The sequence below is a fragment of the Meriones unguiculatus genome, chromosome 12 (assembly GCF_030254825.1).
Source record: "Meriones unguiculatus strain TT.TT164.6M chromosome 12, Bangor_MerUng_6.1, whole genome shotgun sequence".
In the NCBI taxonomy this organism is placed as follows: Eukaryota; Metazoa; Chordata; class Mammalia; order Rodentia; family Muridae; genus Meriones; species Meriones unguiculatus.
The window spans coordinates 1452312-1472749 of record NC_083360.1 but is presented as its reverse complement, the minus strand read 5'-3'; the positions used below and the strand labels follow the sequence as shown (position 1 = coordinate 1472749).

Here is a 20438-nt window from a genome sequence, read left to right as displayed (position 1 = left end):
CAGATCTCATCCTGGATGGTGAGAGCCAGCATGTGGTTGCTGGGAATTGAACTCAGGACCTCTGAAAGAGCAGCCAGTGCTCTTAACCTCTGAGCCAGCCCTCATCCTGCTTTCTTACAGAACCCAGGACCATCAGCCTAGCGATAGCACCACCCACAATTGGCTGGGCCCTCCCCCATCAATCACTAATTAAGAAAATGTCCCTCCAGGGTGCCGACAGCCTCATCTCAGTTAAAGTTCCTTCCTCGGGTGACTTTAGCCAATGTCAGGTTGACGTAAAACTAGCCACCACAGGCCTGAATCCTGGCTTCAGCTTTTCCCAAGTGTGCTCGGTTTCCCCATCCGTGGCGGTCACCAGGCTCCCCGTGTCACTTACTATGGATACCTTCAACAAAGCTTGGAGGGTTAATGGACTGTCCAGGGTCCACTGGTTTCCGCAGGGTCTGGTCGGTACCTCGCTTTGTGCACTTTGTTCTTTCACCGCCGTCGTTTCTCTTATCTACAGGGTTGCAATGGTTAATGAGGTGATGGCAAACATCTGCCAGACAGTAAGTGTTCAGGGGATGCCTTCTTCCCCCCTGACCCTTGATCTTTGAGAAGGCTACAGCAGAGAGGAGGCAAGCATCCATTCTTGACTTGTCCTCTGAAAGAAGGATCTGAGTCTAGGTTCTGGAATGTTCCGGTAGCTCTGGTGGCTTGCTAGCTGTGAGCTGGAGTCACCAGACCATTAACTCATTGTTGGTTTTTTTGTTGGAGATGGGGTCCCATAGCTCAGGCTGGCCTTGAGCCCATCACCCCTCTGCCTTGGTCTTCCAAGCACTGGGGTTCGGCAGTGTGCCACTGTAGGATTCACCTCAACATGAACGTCAGAGTGTCCCTGCGGGAAGCCTGGAGGGAATGTTGGGGATTTCAAGTCCATGGTAACTTAGAGCTAGATTTGGATGTGATCTGCCTGTGAAGCCAGCAAGTAGAAGCTAGCAGTGCAGAGCTGTCTGCCTGGCCCCATGTCATTCCTGTTCTGCCTCAGAGAGAGCAAAGATCAAAGGTTCACATGAAAATGAATCCAACCCCAGAGGAAGCTGCCGACCCTCATCTGAAAGCTGAATTTATCTTCATAGTACCCATACTGACCCTTGTCACATTTGGGAAATTCCAGGTAAAAAGAGCTATGCTTTAGACCTCCCACAAAAAGGCACTTGAGGAATTGGGTGATAGTCTAACACAAAAGGAAAAGAGAAAGCATTCTTAACTTAGATTCTCTCGGCCCAGACTTCTGTCCATGCCAGTAGGAGTGGTTTTTAGTTCCTTATAGAGGCCAGGATACATGTGTGGTTTATTTTACAACCCAGGCAGGTGTTCTTTTGCTGAGCACTAAATCCCCAGAGAAGTTACTGGAAGTTGTTTTTCCTCTCTCTCTTTCTGAGGGGCAGTTACAGAGAAACTGACATGTGGGTCATGGTTTCTGGAAAATGTTCTTGCTCCGTGCACCTGGAAGTTGCACCTGAAAAAGCATGAGCAAGCTTTTGGCGAGATCGAGGAGCCTGTGACTCACTGGATTTTACCTTGAAATCTCAGGTTACATCAAGAAAGCAAAAATACAGCTTTAGGGCTGACAAGAGGGCTTAGCAGGTAAAAACACCTGCCACCAAGGCCGGCAACTGCAGTGCAACCCAGCCAAGTTGGCCTCTGGCCCCCTCCCCCACGCCTGCCTCCCTTCATCATGCCCACAGACATACAGTAATAACAATAAGGCTAAATTTCTGAGAGTTACGGTTTTGTGTGCAGAGGATTGTGGTTCTGTCTTAGCACAAGCAACGGTCCTGACAAAGCCACCATCTTTTGAAGCTGTTCACTGTGCAGTTCTGACCCAACATTAGGAAGCGTGTTCATTTTGGACCTGAGAAGAGTGAGGAGAGTGAGAAAGGACTCAGCCGTGTACAAAATTGGGGCATTTAATAGAATCCAGCTTCTTTAGAAAGTCTAGAAACTAAAAAAAAAAAAAAAAAAAAAAAAAAAAATCCTATTCAAAGGTAAGCTCAACCATCTAGAACAGGAAACTATGACCTACCGTGCAGGAAGGGAAAGGAGTTTGGATCAGGGTTTGTTTGCTAATAGATGAGTCAGGAAATAGAGTTTTTATGGTGTGGAGTGCGCATGTCCATGTGTGCGTACATGCGCCTGTATGTGCATATGTGTGGAAAGCAGGGGTCAGCCGTGGTTGTCATTCTGAGTTGTTCTTCAGGAACACCGTCTACCTTGTTTTTCTGATAGTCTCTCACTGGTCTGGCACTCACCTGTTGGGTTAGGTTGCCTGGCCATTTAGAGAGCTCTTAGGGGCCACCTGTCTACTCCTCCTCCCACGCTCACATTACAAACCTACCACTGCAAGGGCCAGGCTGGCTGTTGTTTTGTTGTCTTCTTCCGCAGGTTCTGGGGATTGAACTCAGGTCCTTGTGCCTGCAAGGCAAGCACTTTATCAATGGAGCCACTTCCCCAGCTCCCTTCTCAGTCTTATTCTTAAAGGAGGAACATATTTTTTCCATTTAGTAGTCATTATTTTTGTGAAATTAGTGCACATAGAAATGTTGTGAAACACAGATGGGTCGTTTGAATGTTTCCGTTATAAATTTTACCAAGATGTCTGAGATGAAAGCTGAGCTCCTCTGTTTCGTTATGACATAAGGTGTGCAAGTCAAAATCTTTTGACGCTAAATTTTTCTTTAATGAGGTCATTGTTGCTGCATTGTTTCCATGAATTTGAAACATGTGTAGGAAAGAAGATAATTTGCTTAACTTTATAGGCAGAGCTAAAAACAGATAAACACTGCTTCTATTTTTCAATGCCATATAAGCTAAAAAGTGAACATGACCAATGTACACAGGATGTAATCTGGAGACGAAAACAGATTCTTACATAGGAAAGTGTAATTGGAAAGCTGGTTTTGAACCGACATTTTGGTAGATTGACTATTACTATAGTTGAAGAAAGAAATTTGTTTCACAAGCAAATTTTCATTTTCCTGAGGCTTGTATGTACACAGAACACAGGCACTCCAGAGATGGTGTGAACTTTACTCTTGAGAAATTCCCTGGAGGTCCAACTTAGTCATTGCTGTCACTCAGCACAGTCTTGGGATTTTTAGGTAGGGCACAAGGCTTTTGGACGAATTTAGAGAAGGTAACCTGAAAATACTGAAAATACTCATGTTGAAGTTGTTTGCTGTTGTTCTGGTTAACAAGAATCTGTAATTCAACGTGCAAAATCAACACTAGAGGCCTGGACTGGTGAGTCAAGGTGCTTGATGACCTGACTTGAATTTCAGAACCCACATGGTAGAAGGAGAGACTCAGCCTCCATAATCTGTCTTCTGACGGCTGTTGCCAATGTACCCACACAGAAAATAAAAATAGTAAACTGAAATAAAACTAGAGGCCTCCATCTAAACTGACACAGGTACACTGAAGCACAGACCAAACAGTCCTAATTTGAAAATCCCGAACCTTTTCATAAGGACGTGATGCTACAAGTAGAAAATTCTAGGCCTGAGTCTTGTGATGATCACAATGCTATAAGTAGAAAACTCCAGGCCTGAGTCTGTGATGGTCACCGTCAAAACAGAGGTGGTGAAAAATATTGTATAACATCACCTTCATGCTGTGTAGATAAGGTACATCTGAAACAAAATGAAGTCTGTGTTTATGCTTGAGTGCACACAGACATCCGCAGACCTGAAGCGTTTCTGATGATAGCCAGCCTTGAGTGTTCTGCTGATAATCACCTAAACTTTGATGGCCCACCTTCAAAGAAGTGCTCACTGGATTTTCCTTCCCCTTGTCTTTAACCTTCTGTCACTTTACTGAGCACTGTTGGCTTGGAAGCTGGCTCAGTTCTGCCACCTGGAAGCCCTATTCTGACTCTTGAGTGACTTCAAATGTGAGTGTGGGTGGGAAAGAAGTCCGGGTTAGGATAATTAGGAGGGAGTAGAGGGGTGGGACAGGAGAGGGCATGTCTTCCTATAGGTGAGTGGGACACAGAGTTCCTGAACCCCTAAAAGTGAGGAGGGCCTGGGGCAGGAGAGATGGCTTAGTGGTTAAGAACAGTGACTGCTCTTCCAGAGGACCTAGGTTCAATACCTAGTGCCCAGATGGCAGCTTAAATAAAAGATTTATCTCTTTATACATATGAGCACTCTATCTGAATATATGCCTGTATGACACAGGAGAGCACCAGATCCCATTATAGATGGTAGTGAGCCACCATGTGGTTGCTGGGAATTGAACTCAGGACCTCTGGGTCATTTGCTGATATATATTTACAATTTAAGATTGGTCATATTTGGGACAGCAGTGAGGGCTGGTTAAGAGTGTCTGCTCTGTGAAAATGAGGGCTGCAGCACAGACTCCAACACTCACATAAACCTAGGTGTGACCCTGTGTCCACCTGTTATCCTTGCCTTGAAGGGGCAAAGACGGGAAGGCAGCTGGGATTTGCTGGCTGCCCAAAACCGCACGCTCATGTGAGAGCCTCTCCCTCAGAGAAACAAGGTGGAGAGTGATACAAGAGGTACCCCACATCTTCCTCCATTTCTATAGGTGTACACAGATGCACACATGTGTGTGTGTGCACACAGACATCCTACCTGAAGCGTTTCTGATGATAGCCAGCCTTGAGTGTTCTGCTGATAATCACCTAAACTTTGATGGCCCACCTTCAAAGAAGTGTACATCACACAGACGTACAGACACACAACTTAAAACTATCATTACTCAATCCGTGCTGCCGCTGCCACCAGAGCCACCACAGCCAGGTCTGCTGAGCATTACCACGGCTCAGAATTCTCACTCAGTATGTGTCATCCCATCCAGTCCCCAAACCTCCCATCGTGTGCAGACTCCGTCATGATAAAGGCTCTGGGAATTAACTTCCTAAGGTTGTTCCTCATACAAAGCGAGTTTGGAACTGAGGCCATGATTCACATGGCCTAACATTTGCTTCACAGACTTGTATAGCCGTCCTTGCTCTCTAACTCTGCACAGAGAAACCCAGCACTCATTAGCAATCTCTCCATCCTCATCCCCACTCCACTCCCACCCTGGTGTTGTGTGACAAGACTTTTCTCGGGGAGACACAACACACACATCTGTTCACCTCACATGGGGAACCCACAGCCAAGCAAAGTAGGATACCACCAAAGTCCAAGCTGGTGAACCGTTGGGTTTTATTGGGGTCACTTACAGGAGCAGAAATGACTCAACGACAGCTGCAGCAGGAAAGCCCACCCCCAGCGTGGTGACAACTCCCAAAACCTGGGAACCCGGATCACACTGCACAGCCTACAGGCAACTCAGTGGTTGCAAGCTGTGCTTTCCAGGTTCCTCAGCTGTTCTAAACCTCTTCCAGGCAGCTTGTCTGGTCTCCGCCTCCTCCAGGCGGTGGGTCTGGTTTCAGACTGTTCTTTGCAGCTTGTCTTGTCTGAGAATGACTCTCAGCAACCTTTGTTATTTACTGTTGGGAGAGAGGGGCCTAGTGAATCCTGTCAGTTTTAGGGACTTCCTGAAGCTGTTTTGAGTTGTTTACCTTCTGGCGTAAGGAACTTCCCTATAGAGTGGAATGCTTCAACCTGGGAAGAAACTGCTAAAGACCTGGGTTGCCATGGACCCACTTTGTCTCTATACATACGTGTTTTGGAATTTCATATAAATGCAACCGCACCGTTTATAGTCCTTCGTGACTAGTTTAAGTCAATATTGCTTAAATCCATGCATGTTGTGAATAATATCCCATTGAATGCATCTTGTTTAGATTCATGTGCAGGACATTAAGTTGATAATCCTTTTTTTTTTAAAAAACTGTTGTACAGTAGGTGACATTCATGGTTCATGGACAGGTTTTTGCACGAGCATCTGGTTTCAGTTCATACACAGGCATTTTCAGACTTGGGGTTTGTCTTAATCAGTGTTATATTGGTATAAAGAAGCCATGGCCATGGAGACTCTTATAAAGAAAAACATTTAATTGGGGCTGGCTTACAGTTTCAGGGATTTAGTCCGTTATCACCATGACAGGGAGCATGGCAGGATGCAGCAGACATGCTGCTGGAGAAGAGTGAGAGTTCTATGTCTGGATCCCCAGGAAGAAAAGAGGGACAGTGAGACACTGGACCTGTTCCAGCTTTTGAAACCTCAAAGCCCACCCCCAGTGACATGCTTCTTCCAACAAGACCACACCTCCTGATTCTTCTGAAGGGTGGCATTCTTATTCAAACCACAGAGTTTTTCTGGATTTTATATTATTCTTAGCAAATCCTTTTTTTATATTAAAATACCAAAAACAAAAACAAACAAACAAAAACAGGGCCTGGAGAGATGGCTTAGAGGTTAAGAACACTGGCTGTTCATCCAAAGGTCCTAAGTTCAATTCCCGGCAACCACATGGTGGCTCACAACCATTTATAGAAAGATCTGCTGCACAAGGATACATGCAGGCAAAATGTAGAAACAAACCAGTTGTTTTAAAGCTGTATGTCTGTTTCTTCTTGTCTGTATTCACACCACATGTGAGAAGGTGCCTGAGGAGTCCAGAAGAGGGTGTCAGATTCCCTAAGCTGGAGCTACGCCCAGTTGTACACCACCCCCTGTGCATACCAGGATCAGAACCCAGCTCCTGGAAGAGCAGTCAGTGCTCGGACTGGAAGGGATGGCACTCCAGCTGCTGGTTTACTAAATGAATCTCTCCCTTCCCCTTGCCTCTCCTCTTTTTCCTTCCCCTCTCCATTCTTCTCTCCTCCCCTATCTTCCCACCCCATATAAGCTTGTTTGGGGGTTGTCTCCTCCAAGCATGTCCTGTTTAGTCCTGGGAAGCCTATTCCTCCACTTTCATTCTGTACAAGGCCTCACATCTTCCAGCCCAGAAGGCCTTTCTGTCTCTGTAGCCTACAGTCCCTTTTCCTCCTGTGAGAATGCATGGAAGGGCCGTTTTTTTTGACGTTTCACCCTCTTGTCACAGCTTGTACTTCCTAGCTTTTATGCCCCTTGAGGGCAGGGCTGAGGTCTGACTCATTCCCTGTTCCCTGCGAAGAATCCCTTGCCTTTCACTGTAGGCACTAATGAATATTCAAATTTGTGAACTGAATAAATCCCTGGCCAGTTGCCAACTGGTTCTGATTCACTTGAAACCTATTGCATTTCCTTGTATAATTAGTATTACAATGGTTCTATATTTAACCAGGTCTTTTAGTGAGGAAGGCGGTGGTGAGTGAGGTCATGCTTTCTTGTGCTCTCTAGTCTCCCTGGCCTCCTTTTCCTTTGGGTTAGTGGACTGAAGCCTGTCTGCCATCTTTTCTGGAATACTCAGAACATTCTCAGTCCTTGCTTCTTGAGCTCTTGAATTCACAAATGGCACTACATGAAGTTAAAAAGTTCCAAAGTAAAGGAAGCTATATGCATAGCAAACAGCCTACAGAATGGGAGAGAAAGCCTTGCCACTTACATACTTCAGACAAGGGGCTGATATGGAGAGCTTGGCAGACAAGCTGGGCAGGCTTGGTAGGAGCCCCCTTTTCAAGTTTCAGGAAAACTGATAAGGTGGTCTGTCTAATCATCCTTTGGAAGTCCCATAGAAAGGCAGCCATCTTGAGTGCACAGGGACACAGTCAACCAGAGCTTTTGATTGGCCTGTTGCTCACAGCACACTTTCCCTGTATTAGTTAGTTTTTTCCTTGGAGTGACAGAGCACCTGACAAAAGGAAAGAAGGAAGGATGGCAGGTCAGATTGCCTGTGTAGTCAGGAAGCTGATAAGAGCTGACGCCCACCTGACCTTTTCTAGCTTCTCCATCGTGGGGCCCCAGCTCATCGGATGGTGCAAACCTACACTGAAGGGGGGTACTCACAGCTCAGTTCATCTAATGTGGAAACTTCCTTCCAGACAGGCCCGGAGGCTGGTGGCTCAGGTGCCCCGAGGGCTATCAAGTTGGTGACACCCATCCAGCCCCTCCCCTGGGGTAGAACTGCGGAAGGGGCTCTCAATCCTAACAGACCACTTACTAGAAGAGGCATAGGCTGCATCTCAAAAATCTCATCCAAGCTTTAAGGAAACCCAGATGTCCACATCAATAAGCCCTCCTCTCCAGCCAAATCCCGTTGCCTGGCAACTGATAGGCGGGCGTGTTCTAGTGTTAGAACACACGGTCTGCAAGATGCTTTCCCATTCATTCATTCCTTCTTGTTTCCATCTCGGCTCTTCTAGCACTTTCGTATGACTCACCTTCCCTCCGAGGTTTCTGGGGATTTGATCTTGGTCTTAAAGCAATCGAGTTATCTGTTACCTGTCCCCTGTCCAGTGAATGACAAGCAGGCTGGGGGCCACCATCCTCAGGAGCAGGATGTTGGAGCAGGAGTTCTAGCTGTTACACAAAACTGGCTGGGATGCATGCAGACTTCCACAAAGGTGTGGAATCATATTCTCCAGAGGCTTTATTTATTCATTTATTTATCTATCTGTGGGGGGAACATTTTTCAGGTGGGAGGAAAGCTGGCATTTTAGGGGAAATTATTGTAGTTGAGTGTGGGATCAGTTAGACTGTGGTAGAGTGTGTGGTGTTAATATTTACTGTTCATGAAATTACAGACTATAACGGAGAATTTCTTTGTTTGGTGTGGTTGGTTAAGTTTCATGTCGCCAGTACACTTTAAAACAAAGGAGGAGGGGCTTTCATGTGTATTTCTGAAAATATTTCCACACGCCCCTTGCTTTTCCATGAAAGATGTATTCTGTCCATTCCTGGTACAGGCTCAGGGACCTGGCTCAGACAGGCCTCTGAGAGCCTCCCTTTAGTGCCTTTGTGTATGTGTACCTACGGCAAGTTCAGACTACAGTGTGCCTGGTGCCCCGGGTGCACACATGAAATACGGACTGGCCAGTGGAGCCTTCAGGCCTGTTTTTTCACCTGAGTGTACACTCTCCTTTGTAACCCTTACAAGTCAGCACTTGGGCATATTCTGCTGCCTCTCCCCATTTTGTTTTTTGTTTGTTTCAAGAAATGCTATGGGTTTGTTTTCATTAAAAAGCTCTTGATATATTACCTAGGCTGGCCTCAAGCTCCGGATCCCCAGCCTCAGCCTCCTCAGTGGCTGGGATTCCAGCATGTGCCACCGTCCCTGGTTTAATGTTTAAGTCCTTGTTCTCTCCAATGCGAAGTAAACTCTTTTAGTGACCTCACCTTCTCTGGCAGAAAACTTAGTTCCAGGCTTCAGACTTCCTTAGACAGTTCCAGGTATCCTCTTCCATCCTCCAGGGTGGTTTCAAGATGCTGGGAAGTTTTGGAGTGCTCAGATTGGGGGCTGGTGCGATGGAGTATGATGATATCAATCATTGTCTAGCTTTCCCACTTCCATCCTTGTTTACCATCCACCACACCTAAACTCTTCAGTGTGAGCATACACACGCCACACACACACACCCATAGTTCCCACCATCCCAAGCTTACTTGAACTATTTTCTCAAGAGTCCTTTGGTCCATAATTCATTCACAATATAGTTTAAAGACCAGTGTTAATGAGTCTCATATATTACCTAACGTGTAAACTAGTCTCTGGACATACCTAAGAAAAAACAAGCTGCCCATTTCCCTCCGCCCTCATACCACAACCTACACAGACCTTTATGATCTCAAAAGTGTGGAGATTTTGTTCCACCAGCAGAGAGCGATGATATGGCGATAAAAGGAACCAGCTGTGTGTTCTCTAATCTAATTCAGCTCGGAGGCTGGGAACCTGGCTATGTCAGGTACAACAGATTAGGAACTCAGTCCTTAAGATACCCTGCCTTTAATCAGATGTCAGCTTGGAACCCCAGGTTGGTGTCTGTTTGGTCTTGTTGTGGAGACCGGGTCTTTATGTAGCCCAGGCTGGCCTGGAACTTGTGATTCTTCCTCATCCTCCAGACTGGTGGGATGACATGTTCCTGCCTCCTTGCCCTGTCCCAGGTCTGCTCTACCTGAACTCCTGACCCACCTTCTATAGATTCAGGTTTTTACTCCTGCCTCCTCGGGCTCCGTTAAGGTGGTGTAACTCAGGGAAAACAGGTTATCAGCAGATTCTCTATAGCAGTGGTTCTCAATCTTCCTAATGCTGGGACCCTTTCATACAGCTCCTCATGTTGTGGTGACCCCTAACCACAAAATTATTTCATTGCTGCTTCATCTCTACAATTTTGCTCTGCTGTCACGAACGGCAGTGTAAATATCTGATATGCGACCCCTGTGGGGTTGCGACCCACAGGTTTGTAGCATACAAATTAGATCCAGAGGGTGTTCTGGGGGAGGCCTGTGACGTTCCTTGCCTTCTCTAGGTCTAATATTCTGCAGGAACTGCCATATGTTTGGCCATCCACAAGCTATGCCCTGTCCTTTGGGTTTTCGTGGAGCCCTCTTTACATGGTCATGATTGCTAATAGATTGGCTGGGGAAAGCCAACAATGCTTGTCTATGTCACTATTCTTCACGGCCTCTCTGCTCAGCATTCTTCCTCCAGAGAGGGCGGCCCCATCTGGAATGAGGGAGTTTTTGTGTTTGTTTTGATCTGCTATTGGGCAAGAATAGACAGGTCAGAACTCTTTAAGGCCAGATCCAAGAATGTAAGGGCAGATTAAGAGTTTCTGTGACCTCCTTTGGAGAAGAGAAATTCATTTCTGCAGTTGCCCTTTGGAAAGGGTTTATAAGCCAGTAACCGTGGACAAAGGCCAAAACATACATACCATAAAGAAAGTCCTGACTGAGAAAGGCGAAGCTTCTGTATTTCAAATGGATTGACAGTGCATGCTGAGGTTGCTGGTCCATGGGCCACAATTTGAGTAATGAGGTCATAGGGAAAGGATCTCGCTTTAATAGAACTTTTAGCTTTCCTCTTTTCTTATCTGCTCCAGAATGTTAGTGATAACAGGAGGACCCTTTTTGGCTAAAAGGCTTCGAAGCCCTTCCCATCAGTACCTCTTGGTGATCTTCAGCAAAGGAAAGAACAAACATCACTGATTAATGAATGAATGAATGAAGGCACTGCAGGTCCCAAAGATGCACCTAAGTTCCCTTTGAATGACTCTGAGCCTTCCTTGAAATGTCACTCTCGATTTTGCCCATGCCATTATGACTTATCTCCTCCTTGAGTACCTCTCCCTGAAGAGAAAGAGACCATAGCCCTCTCCTGTTATTTTGCATGCCCTTAGGCAGTCTCCAAACCGAACCACTGTCTTTCCTCGCATTAAGAAATAAAATGCAGACGGGCTGATAGGTCACTTCTGAGATGAATTTGACGGAAGGACTGACTCCCGCTTTGGGACACAGCTCTGTGACGGGAACACCAAGCCCTGGAGGTCCAACCCTCCCAGGGAATCCTGAATCCTAGGAGTAACAGTGTTGGCTTGGATTCTGTCCCACCAGGGCCTGGGATGCGCGCAGCCTCCCCGCCTTAAGCCCAGAGAAGGCCTTGAGCTTTTTTGTTGCCGTAGCAGCCCAATTTGGGGACAGCTTGTTAAGTGGCGACAGATAACTAACAACTGCTAAGGTGCCAGGTGTTTGGAGGCTATTAAAATACATGGAAGCTCATGCACAATCCCAGTGGAAAGAGGATTCAGGGATGGGTTGGCCGGCGGGTGGAGAATTGTGAGCCCTGCTGACCCTCCGAGCTTCCCCGCACCATACTACAGGCCTTCGGGCTTTCGTGTTCGCAGCGTGGAGGTGGGGGCGTCTGGATTGGAGAGTCAGTTTAACCCCTGTAGCAGCCACGACCTGACCACCCTGCTTCACCGCCTGCCTGGCCTGTAGAGGTTGGAGAGGGGGGGTCCTTTGCCTGAGCGCCGTTTCTGTCTCTTGGGAGCTGGCTTTAGGAAGCCAAGAAAAGCACGTCTGGGTACGTAAAACTGCCAGGGGCTGGGTTACGCCGGCCCTTTGTCACCCCAGCCACCCCGAGAAGTTAGGGAGAAGCGCCACGGCGGTGGGAGCCGTCCCTGGAAAGCTCGGGTTCCAACGCTGTGAGACTCGGGAGGCAGGAATAAAGGGGGAGGAGAGAGCCGTCCCCCGGAAGCGGGGCAGCTCTGTGCGCTGCCCAGGCGAGAGGCTCAGCCTTCTGAAGTTGGACGGAAGAGCCGGGAGACCTAGAGGAAGGGACCCCGGTTGAGCGTCCTCGGGGGCGACCGCCGCGCGTCCCAACTTCCCGTGAGAGCGGGTCCTGGTGGGCGGGGCGGGGCGTGGCGGGGCGTGCTTGCGGGGGCGTGTCCGGAGCCCGGGGGCGGGGCGGGGCTGCCCGGGGGCGGGGCCGGGCCCGGCGTCCCCGCCCACTTCCCTTCCTTGCCTCCCGGCCGGCTGGCGCGACCTCTCGGGCGGTGACGCGCGGGGAGGGGAGGAGCCCGCCGCCGGCCGCCGTCTCGGGACGATGCCCGCTCCCCGCCGCGCCCCGAGCCAGCCCCCGGCCGCCGGCAGCCCCACGGGCCGGCGCGTGTGAGCGGGAGCGGCGGGAGAGGAGCGGCCGCCCGCCCGCGATGTCACCATTGTTCAGCTGGGTGGCCAAGGTAGGCGGCGGCGGGCCGGAGCGGCCGCGGGCCGGGGGCCTCCAACCGCCGGGCCGCGGCGCCGGGCGGGGGGCCGGGGGCGGACGCCAGGCCGTTCGGGCGAGCGGGGACTGCAGTTCATTCATTCCTCCCCGCCGCCGGCGAGCCAGCCTCCCAGCAGGCTTCGCGCCCGTGCCCCGGCTGGGGAGACTGAGGCACAGCCCGAGCCGTCCCCCACCCCAGCTGTCGTCCCGGACCGTGGGACCCACCCTGCCGCCCCGGATCCCGCGCCCCGCGTGGCCGGGGAGGGTCCCCGAGGATGTTGCCCGGCTCCAGCTCTAGCCCGCAGCCCCCCGAGGACGAGCTCCGAGGTCTCGCTGTGAGGTGGAACTTTCTGTCCGCACGGTTTGAGGACTGCAAAACTCCCGCTCTCAGGGCTGAGCCGGAGAAGTCCAGGCCGGCGCTCCGCTGCTGGGAAAGTCGGCGGAATGGCCAGCCTTCCCTTCCAGCCTCGCCCGGGTCGTGTGCGTCTTGACTGATGCATTGCTCCCAGCCATGAAAAGACGCCCAGCTCCTCTGGTGGATGAGTGTACACGTGTGTGTGTGAGTCTGTAGTGCCTTCAAGCCGTTAGCTTGCCTCCTACCCTTTATAAATAGAATTAATTAGGTGGGGGCAATACCTCCAGTTAGGATGTGAAGGGTATGTGTGTGTGTGTCCTAATTACATTTTTCTGAATACCTGTTTGGGAGCAGATGTGGCTTCGCCTGTAATTTAGGTGATAAAGTGGAGACAGAAACTAGAAAGGGCTGGTTGTGAGATGACACCAAGGAACAACATTCCACTCCTGAGTCCTCACCAGAATCGCCTCCGGAAGCAGCTTCTGATACATTGAGAGGGTTTGTTTAAAAAAAAAAATTGAGCTTGTGCATAAAGTATAATTTTCCACTGGGGGGAAAAAGATGTCCACATTTTTGCTTTTAAAGACTCTCTAACTTTCCTAAGTAACGCTAAGCTTTAAAAAAAAAAAAGTATTAATGTAGCTTACGAAGCGATTCAAAGCCCTATTCTTCAGGTACAGACTTGAGTTGCTTTGTTATTTATTGTTGGATTTTAATGTTGTACTGCAAGGGGAAAAATTATCTTCACAGAGATGTTTCATTCCAACAACAGAAAGGAATATTGTAAAGATCTGTTTCTTTTTTAAAAAACTGCTACTGCTTCTGTGTTTTTAAGTTTTATTTACTTCTCTGGAACATGTTTAATCAGTTGCTGGTCACTGTGGGAGTGGAGTGAGCTGGACCTTTGTTTACCTTCAAGAGGTACTTCGGAAGAGTTCAGACAGGCACACTCTGTGCTCACTTGCTCGATTTTGATTCTGAATTATGTTATTTCTGAACTGGTGTTAAAACAAAAACCCACTGTTTATAGAGCAAATTTCTCTTTAGCGCTCACTTTTATTTATTTATTTACTTGAGAAAGGGGCTCACTATTTACCCCTGGCTGGCCTGAAACTAAGTGGGTTCACCTAGTGTGTGTGTTTGTGTGTTTATATATCTTGAATTAGTTTTTTTCACCCAGTGTTATTTTGCAAATGGACAATGTAACTTTTTTGTGAGTTTATCTCATAAACGGGGGTACGTGGTGCATACCTGTAATCCCAGCATTGAAATAGAGGGAGGAAGGTCAGGAGTTCAAGGTCATCCTCAGCTTCATATTGAGGCCATGTCAGTCTTGGCCTCAAGAAACTCAGTCTCAAAAATACAAAACAAAACAAAAAACCAGACTAAAATGAGCTCCCTAAGAAAGAAAGCTCCTTGGGATTATAGACTGTGAGAGTGACATTGGTTTTATGGGGACCTGTTCAGACCCCTGCTTGGTTTATGGTGAAGACTTCTAGTTTAAAGTAGGGAGTGGTCAAAGGCAGAAGACAAAGGCGTAGATTTCACACAGTGGGCGTAATCCTAATGTGCATTTATATTAGATTTAAAAATGCCTACGATCACCAGATGCATACAAGCACAGGCCTCGCCCTCACTCAGCTGATTCAGTTTCCGATTTGACCTTTGGCACTGAAGCTCTGCACCTGGCGGAGAAGAAAAAGGGGAGTGGGTGTTGTTGATGGGGATGGGCACCTGGGGTATCATTTTCCTTTTGTGAATGGGGACTTTGCAACCCTGTAGCCAGCAATTTAACAACCTAGATGAATCAAACCTAGATGGAAAAAAGTTTAAGACTTTCAAATGAGCATACCATTGTTCTGCTTTTAGTTGGACCTGAACTGGAGCACCCGCTTGGATGTGCATTGAATACAAGATGGCAGGGCTTTACGTACAGTCTCTTCATGAATCTTCCTAGGGATACTTGTCTCATATGCCCCATAAGAAGTACAAAGGAACTTCCCAAGCTTTTATGGTTTTTAGACTAAACCCAAGATGTTTCCCCCAGCCTGGCAGCTTTGTCTGTTGATTAACTCTTTGCCTCTGTGTATCTGTTAATGAAAACTGCCCTCAGAAAACCTGGCTAACCCTAGGATCTACTGGATTTGTATCTGCCTGTGAAGATTGTGACTAGGGTTATTGGCAGTGCCACAGGATTTTGAGTGTATGTGCATAAGCCAGTTCACAGATAAACATGGAAAATGCCATATAAAAATGTAGGCAGAGTTTCTGTGTCTTAAATTCAAGGTATTTTCATATGGTTTGTGCCGTATATCATTTTCCCGGGCTTATAGGCTTATTCAGCAAGGATATGTTGGATATTGTCTGTGTGCCAGGCTGTACACACACTCTAGAGGTGCATTTTACACAGTAGTTTTGCCCTTTAAAAGCTGTGCAAGGTGAAGATTGTCATTTTTGTGTTTTGTTTGAGACAGAATCTCACTTTGTTACTCTGACTGGCCTCAAACTTGTGATCCCCCTGCCTCTGCTTCCCAAAGTGTTTGTGTATGTCTGTGAGGGCATACACAAAGGCAGTCTTCCTATAAATTCATGGAGACGCCTGTCTCTTCTTCTACATGTTGAGATTAAAGACATGCACCACCTTGTCCAGCTCACACTGAAGTTTTGTAAGGCAAACATTTTAAGCTGCTTTAGGGAAGGAGTGATTTTTTTAATATAAATAATTGATTGCTAATAACTAAAACCAAGCTTTCCATATTTTGTCTTTGTCATTAGGTCACTTAACACACAGGCATGCACAGGGCACCTGCTGCATACCCAGGCTGCTGTGAGGAGCTGGGGTTCAGCGTGGAGAGGTGGTAGGCCAGTTCCCTGTTTTTTGTGGTCTTTGCTTTCTAGTCAGGAGAGACAGAGCCGCACGTAGACAAGCAAGGTGGTTTCAGCTGGCGGCCAGTGCTGGGAACTGCCGTACGCAAGGGGGTGTGGGGGCTGGGTGGGGAGGGCCTGCACTTCAGCTTGCTCTGGGGTCCAGCAGCACTGACCTGGTGCCGAGAGGCAGACTCCGGGTCATGGAGGGGATTCTAGGCCAGGTGAGCGGAGCGTTTTGAACCCTGGGCTGGGTGTGGAATTACTTTTAAACAAAGTGGGGAGCCAGCAGGGGGGCGGGAAGGGAGTGGTGGTGCCCACAGATGGAAGGAGAGGGCTCCCTGGGCAGGACTTGGGTTCCCACATCTCTCTGAGGAGGGGATGGTGGTAGTCCAGGTGGTGGTAGTGAGGAAGGATGGCTGCGGCATTGCCCCTCCGCTTTTGAAGTGATCTGGCTGCTGGCTGTGCTCAGTTTAGTTTCCTGGAGCAATCTGCAGTTCAAGAGCACAAGTGTCTTGTCCTTTGATCAGCTGCTCCTACTGCAGCCTTCAGTTCTGTCCTGGCTCCCAGTGTGTGTTACTCTCCTTTGAGTTCTCGGCAGGTTGGAGTCGCACACCTTAGGTGCCAGCGGCCAGCTGGATTTGCTTGTCAGTTTACCAGAACACAGCACAGCCACTTTCAAGCCTGGTTCCTGGGAGGTGTCCACCTGTCCCCTGCAGCTGTTTATGTCGCTGACACTGCTGTCTTGCTTGAAGTCAGTCCTGTGCTGGGTTGTCCTCTGATGTGTCCTTAAAGCATAGACGTTCTCTTTATATATATTAATGCGACATTTAATTAGTGGTTGCTTAAGTTTAATAAAGAGGGACGAAGCCCTTAATAATAGTCAAACCATCCCATGAACTTGGGAAATGTGCTGCCTGTGCTAAGCTGAGGCGGCCACACTTCAGTCCAGCTGAGGGGGAGACCTTATCTGCCAGAAGTGAGGCGGGTTCTCTTGGGCTAATAACTCAAGCATAGGCTGTTCTCAGGAAGGGAGAGTGTGTGTGTGTGTGTATATGCGCGCGCGCGCGCCTTCTTCTGTGTGTATGTCTATACCCTAGCAGTCCGTTTCTGTCAAAACTCTTGCATGCTCTGCCTTTTCCGGAGGTGTCTCTGATTAATCATTCATTCACTGGATGAGTGGAGAGAAGCCAGAAGGGAAGGCAGGGCTGGTTTTGTCAGACTGCTAGAATTGCATGGGAGAAGCCGTGATGGAGCATGGTATGGGACCACAGCCCCGTGTAGTGGGCCTGGGGGACACTGCAGCTCAGGTTGGCTGGGCAGGTGAGTGGCACCTGGATACCCATGAAATGTGGCCTCCTTCAGAAAAGCTGTCATTTTATCCCAGACAGTGGGGGTCCTGTAGAAACTGACTGAGCTTACCTCAGACTTGAAGCTGTTGGTCCACTATGAGAGATGCCTTGTGTGGTCTGTCGCATAGCTCTTCTGCTGGTCTGAAAACAGCGTGCAAACCAGCGTGGGGTGCCTTCCATCACTACATGAGGCACAGGGGTGTCCCAGGTTTTGGGGCTGTGGTTCAGTGGGTCTGGATGGGACCCTGTGTGCTGCATTTTCAGCAAGCTGCTGGGACCACACTGTGAGTGACAAGGTTCTCATATTTTTTTAGAGCATATGCCATAATTGCACTTGTTTTTGTTTTGTTTTAAGTTTTTAGTTTTTACCTACAAGAAATCTAAAAAAGGAAATTAGTGGTCTTGAAATTGGCTGTCTAGTAAACCAAAGTGGAAGAAAATGTTTGTACCTTAGACTCTGGCACCTTTTTAAAAATTCGAACTTTTTATGTAGTAACTATTCAGTGTATCAGATTCAAAGTCTTTGGTCTTCACTCTTCTTTGAACTTCACTTAGCCCCGCATAACATTAGGATATTACCAAAGTCTAGGAATTGAAATAGTGTTTAATTAAAATGATATGTTGTCTCCTCCCTCCCTTATAAATATACAGTGTTTCTTTTCTTCTTTTCTTTGTGTTTTTTTGTGACAGAGCTTCTCCTGAGTGATGGGATTAAAGGTGTGGGCAACCACCACCTGGGATCAATACAATGTTTAAAGGGACGTTAGAGCCAGATGTTGAGCCGCTGGCCTTTAACCACAACACTTGGGAGGAAGAGGTAGGCAGATCTCTAGGAGGTTGAGGCTAGCCCATTTTACAGAAGGAGTTGAAAACAGTCAGGTCTACATAGAATAAATTGGAAGGAAATGGTATTTGTTTCATAGAAAACTTGAGTGGAAGACAGAGAGCTTTCCTGCCCAGCCCTGCCTGCGCCTTCCTCACAGTTTATTACCAGTACCCACATCGGTTGGCCCTCTCCAGGCATGGGCAGAAGGAATAGTGAGCTGTTCCAGCCGTCAGTGGTCTACAGAATAGTCTGATTGCCTTCTGAACCCTCTGTGCTGTGTCCATTCTTCTCTCTGAACCTGTGATGAACACGAATCTTCTTATTGTCTGTGTTTTTGCTTTTTTTTTTTTTGTCTATAGAGAGTGTCATGTAGTGAAAATCATGCCATTTATATCCTTTCCATATTGGTTCTTTTTATCTAGTAATATAGCTTTCTCTTTGTTTTTTGTTTTGTTTTAGGAGTATGTGTGTTTGTCTGCGTGTGTGTACCAGGTGAGTGCTGCTGATGTCAGGTGAGGGCATCAGAGTCTCTGAACTGTAGTTAGGGACAGTTGTGAGCCACTATGTAGGTGCTGGAAATTGAACCCCAGTCCTCTGCAAGAGCAGCTGGAGCTGTAAATCACAACTATCTCTCCAGTCTCCAACCCCTCTTCCCCAGCCTCCAGGCTTAATAGGTCATTGCTTTCTACTGCTGAATGATGTTCCATTATTTGGATGTTTTATAATTGACCTGTTTACCTCTAGAGAAGGACCTTAGTTGTGTCTTAAGTCTTGGCAGTAGTAATAAAGACTCTGCTATCATGTTTACAGGCTTTTCTGTGGGCATACGTTTTCCACTGTTTAGGGTGGAGACCATGGGGCATTTCCAGGTCTTACAGTAAAAGTCCATTTCCTTTTGTAAGGCATGTCCGAACTCTCTTCCATTTTTGCACTCCTATTAGCAATAAGGAAAGTTCCCACTGCTCTGTGTGCTTGCCTGTGTTTGGTGGTCTAATGTTAATAGGATGTTGTTTTTGTGACAGTAGAGAGATGTTTTGTGGCTCATGCATTACATAGGCCACAGCTGACAGCAGAACAGTTGTGCAGTGTGGTGGGCCAGGGGCAAAGGACCAACGGGGCTCTGGGCTGTATCAAATGAGGGAGGACCCTCGAAGCTGGTCTGGAGAATCCTTTGAGACAGAGTATTGTCAGTGTGCTCTCCGGGGGCTGGGACCAGCCTCCTCAGGTTTCCTCCGCCCTTAGTGTGTAGCGTGTCCCGCTCACACAGAGTACAGGCTAGCTTACTGGACTCTGCCTTTCCTGTTGCACGGCAGCTGGCACGTGCTGTGCAGCCCCCACCTCCGCACGTGCGCGTGTCTCCAGGGCGGAGGGCGCTAGCTGAAGCTGCGCTGGGTTTTGATACTCCCGGCAGGAATGCAGTGTTCTTAGGTTTGTCTGGAAAACCCACAGGCTCTTTTCCTGCAGATTATTTCATATCTGCCATGTGTTATGACAAGAAGAGATGCGTGAGCTGTTTACTTCCTTCGGCTAAATTGTCCAAGTTGTATTTGCTAAGCCTGTTTTCTCTCTCTGAAGAGACCTTCCCATCTGTGTTTTTCTTTATTTCTTTTTACTTACAAAATCTGCTTTTGACTAACATCAGCATCTGCTTAGGAAGCTGCGAAGACCATCTGTAAACACGCACTGTTTACAGCCCTGGTTGGATGGTAGTTGAGGTGAGGGGATGTTGCGCGCACACGCAGTGGTAGGTGTCGTGGGGACAGAGATGTCACTCCTGTCCTCGGAGCGTCTTCCTCTTCCTGGGGAGGAAGATTTGTTGTAATGTGACTGTAGCTGTGTCTGAATGGCTCTGCCAGGGTTTCCGGGGGGGGGGGGGGACTAGAAGATGAGGTCCGCACTAAATCTTTGGAAAAGGGTAAATGGAGGTCTTGATCGGGTAGGTCATGCAAAAGCATGGCCAGGGAACCTAGTCGGAGTTTCCCCACACGCCTCAGTTGTTCAGGATTGCCTTCTGACTCTGCTCGCCTTGTTTTTTTGTTTTTTTTTTTTTTTTAAGATTTGTTATTTTAACCATGTGTACGTTTTTATCTGCATATGCGTATGTATACAAGGAAGCCTGAGGCATCCTGCCCTGTGGAGCTGGGGCTCCGTCCCACCCTGTGGAGCTGAGGCTCCAGGCTGTGAGCCACCTGACATTGGTTCTGGGGATGGAACTCAGATCTTCTGCAAGAGCTGCAAGTGCTTCTGACTGCTGAGCCATCTATGCAGCCCAGTGGTTCTCAACCCTCCTGGTGCTGGGACCCTTTAATACAGTTAGTTCCTCGCGTCCTGGTGGTCCTTGACCATAAATGCTATTGTTTTTACTTGATAACTGTAACCTTGCTGCTGTTGTGAATCATAATGTGAACCTCAGTGTTTTCCTGACGCTCTTGGGTGACCTCTGTGGAAGGTTTGTCT

At 48.0% G+C, this 20438-nt stretch overlaps 1 protein-coding gene across 4 annotated transcripts in view; it reads left to right on the top strand.

Moving 5' to 3' along the window:
- Tbc1d1 (TBC1 domain family member 1) overlaps positions 1-20438 on the top strand; it is a 187162-nt gene that overhangs the window by 58259 nt on the left and 108465 nt on the right. Inside the window, exon 1 of one of the 4 annotated variants that reach the window (XM_021647717.2) lies at positions 12390-12560. The exons of 2 other annotated variants lie outside the window; for them this stretch is intronic. In XM_021647717.2, coding sequence (XP_021503392.1) covers positions 12531-12560 — 30 coding nt within the window. In that variant the 5' untranslated portion in view covers positions 12390-12530. Of the gene's footprint in view, positions 1-12389; positions 12561-20438 lie in introns of those variants that run through there. One more of the 4 variants, XM_021647716.2, reaches the window with a different exon arrangement.